Source organism: Alligator mississippiensis, chromosome 2 (assembly GCF_030867095.1).
Source record: "Alligator mississippiensis isolate rAllMis1 chromosome 2, rAllMis1, whole genome shotgun sequence".
In the NCBI taxonomy this organism is placed as follows: Eukaryota; Metazoa; Chordata; order Crocodylia; family Alligatoridae; genus Alligator; species Alligator mississippiensis.
In genome coordinates, this window is record NC_081825.1 from 257,873,525 (window position 1) to 257,876,660 (window position 3,136).

The 3,136-nt window shown below is 70.8% G+C and overlaps 1 protein-coding gene across 1 annotated transcript; it reads right to left on the bottom strand.

Annotated features, from left to right (window-relative positions):
* Positions 1-905: 905 nt before the first annotated feature.
* NKX2-8 (NK2 homeobox 8) lies at positions 906-2,831 on the bottom strand. Its single transcript, XM_019488688.2, has 2 exons — positions 2,355-2,831; positions 906-1,829 (listed from the first exon to the last, which is right to left on the bottom strand). Exons 1-2 carry the CDS (start codon positions 2,500-2,502, stop codon positions 1,321-1,323), a joined length of 657 nt encoding a protein of 218 aa, XP_019344233.2. The 5' UTR covers positions 2,503-2,831; the 3' UTR covers positions 906-1,320.
* Between the last annotated feature and the right edge of the window lie 305 nt (positions 2,832-3,136).

The window sequence follows — 3,136 nt, forward strand, 5'->3', positions numbered from 1 at the left end:
ACATCTGATCATTTTAACAAGTCCCATCTCAATGAGTTAAAATGTAAAGCAGCATGTGCAGTTGCAAACCTAGGATGGACAAAGTCTATTGCTTGAAGCCACTGCCCCCTAACAGCAATCATTTATTATAAAGGGGTTTTATGATACAAATTTGATAATCTCCCATACACATTGGCACTGTTCTAATTAGAGTTGTAAGCCCATAAAATTCAAGGCCTTTGTTTTCATGAAGGCCACAAGGTTTTAAAAGATACCATTGTACCGCCTAAAACCCATAAAATTGTCACTAGGGACTGATTAAACAGTCCTGAATTGAAACAGTGCAGATTTTGTCTAGGTCCTTTTCAAGCACAACAATGCTCTTTTCAACTCTCAAGACAAAAGGAGGTTTAAGGAGCGATTCTCTGGGAGATTCTTCTAAGATAACCCCATCCATATGGAAGACAAGGTGGCTAGCAGCTGAGACAAAACACAAGGAATGGGGGTGAGGAAGGGGGGAGGAAACAGGTGACAGAGACAGGCCCATCCCGGCCCTCCTTCCCTACCCCAGGTCCAAGGAGCGCCCTGCAGAGGGCCTGATCCCGCTCCCCGAAGAGGGAGACGCTGCTCAGCTGGCCGCTCCCTGCAGGTGGGAGGGCAAGGCCGGCAGCTCGGAGCGCGCGTCCCGGGGCAGGCTCAGGCCCCTGCTCAAGGCCCGCGGAGCAGAGGCCGCCGCCAGGGGCTGCCGCCCTGGCCGGGAGCTGCTTCGGCGCGTTTCCCAGCCCGCGAGAGCAGCAGCCGCGGGCCCAGGGACCGCGGGCGCAGCCGGGGCAGTCGGGGGGTGGGTCTGTGTCTCCCTCGACCCGCCCGAGCCGGCTGCGCTGCGGCCTCGCCGCCGGGGCCGCTCCCGAGCGCTGGCGGGGCCCAATCCCCGCTCTCCCGCAGGGGCCGCGCCTGCAGCCAGTGCGCCCGGGCTCCCGCCCCGCCCCGCCCCGCCCCGCGGCACGGAGCAGAGGGGCGCAGCTCCGAGCTCCTCCGGCCGCGACAGCCTCTGTCCTCGCCCCGCGCCGCGCCGCTCCCTCGGCCTCGTGCCAGGCGCGGGGCCGGGCGGGCAGCACAGCTGCGCGGGCGCGGAGCTGCCGGGACTCGCCCGGCGCGGGGACACAGAGGCGCTGTCCCGGCCGCCGTGTGCCACGAGCTCGGGTTATTGGCCGCGCTGCCCGCCGCCGCGTGCCAGAGGCTGTCCCGGGAGGAGAGCGGCGCCGTCGCGGCCCCGGCTCGGCCCGCGCGGCCACCTGCTGTCCGGGACCGACGGGGGCTCGGCCGGGGCCCGGCGCGGCCTCACCAGGTCCAGGAGACGAGGGCCGGGGGCGCTAAGTGCTGGCAGGCGGGGAAGAGGCCGAGGGCGCCGGGCGGGAAGGCGTGGTAGCCCGGCCCGGGGACCGCGGTCCGTGTGCCGCAGCCGTAGCTTGGCTTGTCCCGGGCCGGCGGGCTGGGCGCGCAGCCGTGGCAGGGCTGCCCGTCGCGCACCAGCACCGGCACCACCACCCTCCGCAGCAGGCCGGGCTGTCCCGCGTCGCCGCCGCCGCCTCCGGGGGCCTCGGCCTTGGCCCGCTTCATCTTGTAGCGGTGGTTCTGGAACCAGATCTTCACCTGCGTGGGCGTGAGGCGGAGCAGGCGGGCCAGCTGCTCCCGCTCGGGCGCCGACAGGTAGCGCTGCTGCCGGAACCGCCGCTCCAGCTCCAGCGTCTGCGCCTTGGAGAACAGCACCCGCCGCTTCTTCTTCTTGGCGGCGCCCGGCGGCAGCGCGGGGCCCCGCGGGCTCGGCTCCGGCCCGCTCTCTTCCGACGCTGGGGAGGCAGGAACACGGGGCCGGGGGTTAGAGCCGGCCCGGCCGCGGCCGGGGGCACTGGCGGCTGCCACCCCCGGCCGGCGCTGGGCTTCGCGGCCAGGCCCAGCGCTGCGCGGGCGCCCGGTGCGGCTGCCGCGCCCTCCGTTCGCCTGGAGCCGAACCGCCCCTGGCTGCGGGCCGGCGGCCCCGGCCCTGCACGTGCCGCTGACACTGACAAAGCCGGCGGCCGCGAGGGCCGGGGCCGGGGCTGGGCAGGCCGTGCCCTTGGCGGGACAGAGCCGCTCTGCTCGGCGCGGGGCTGCATCCGCTGGATCCCGCTGGAAAGATGTCGTGCTCCGGGCGCGGGGCCCTCCCACCTGCCTGCTCCCCCGCAGCCGGGGCCGGGCGTCAGTGCCCAGGCGCGAGGAGCGCGGCGGGCGGCCCCGGGCCGGGTGTGCCCCGCTCTGCTGGGGCCGCTTGGCTGGTCCTCCTCCCCCGGGAGCGCGGCTCGGCTAAGATGGCGAGGCGCCGCTCGCATACTCACACGGGTAGTGGCTCCGGTCCGCCTCCAGCCATTCGCCGTAGGGCTCCGGGGCGGGCGGCTCGGCGCCCCGCGGGATGTTGCTCGCCTCCTGCTCGGGCAGGTCCAGGAGGCTCCTCACGGTGAAGCTGGCCCTGCCGGGGGTGGCCATGGCGCGCCGGCCGCTGCAACCTGCCTCCCTGCGCCCGGCGGCTCCGCTCACTCCATCCCCGCCTCGCCCCGGTACTAGTGTCGCTTACAGAGGTGTCCTGTTTATATAAACAGTCCTCCCCGCGGGCCGCCCGCCCGCCCGGACCGTCCCTGTCTGGGGGATGCTAAGTACCTGAATGAGTCAAGTGCCCGGGCTCTAATGGGAGTAGGTGCGACCCCCGCCGGGGGCTCGGCCGGTGCCTCCCGAGGGCGGCAGGAAGCAGGCTTCGGCGTGACAGATCCTGCCTGATTAGCCCCAAGTGGGACAGATAATGGTAATTGTTAGCGCTGAATAACATCTTGGGTGGCATGCGGCGACCAGCAAGCGCCCCCCTCCACCCACCGCCGAAGCCACCGCGGCCCTGCGAGCCACAGACAACGTGACTCCTCCGCGCCGCATCCCCCGGGCGCGCCCCGCGCCTTTCTCTGCGCTCCCCGGCCAGGAATGCGCCCATTGTTCCCGCTGCCCCCGCCGCGCCCGCCGCCGGGCCATGCCCGGGGTGCTGCCCGGGCCAGGCTGCAAGCGCGGGGCGCTGGCCGAGCCGGCCCGGAGAGGCCTGGGCGGGGGCTGGAGGAGCGCTGCCGCCTGCAGCATC

Coding starts and splice junctions, on each gene's coding strand:
- NKX2-8 (XM_019488688.2), bottom strand. CDS start 2,502: ATGGCCACCCCCGGCAGGGCCAGCTTCACCGTGAGGAGCCTCCTGGAC. Junction 1,830..2,354: donor GGACCGGAGCCACTACCCGT/GTGAGTATGCGA, acceptor CTGCCTCCCCAG/CGTCGGAAGAGAGCGGGCCG.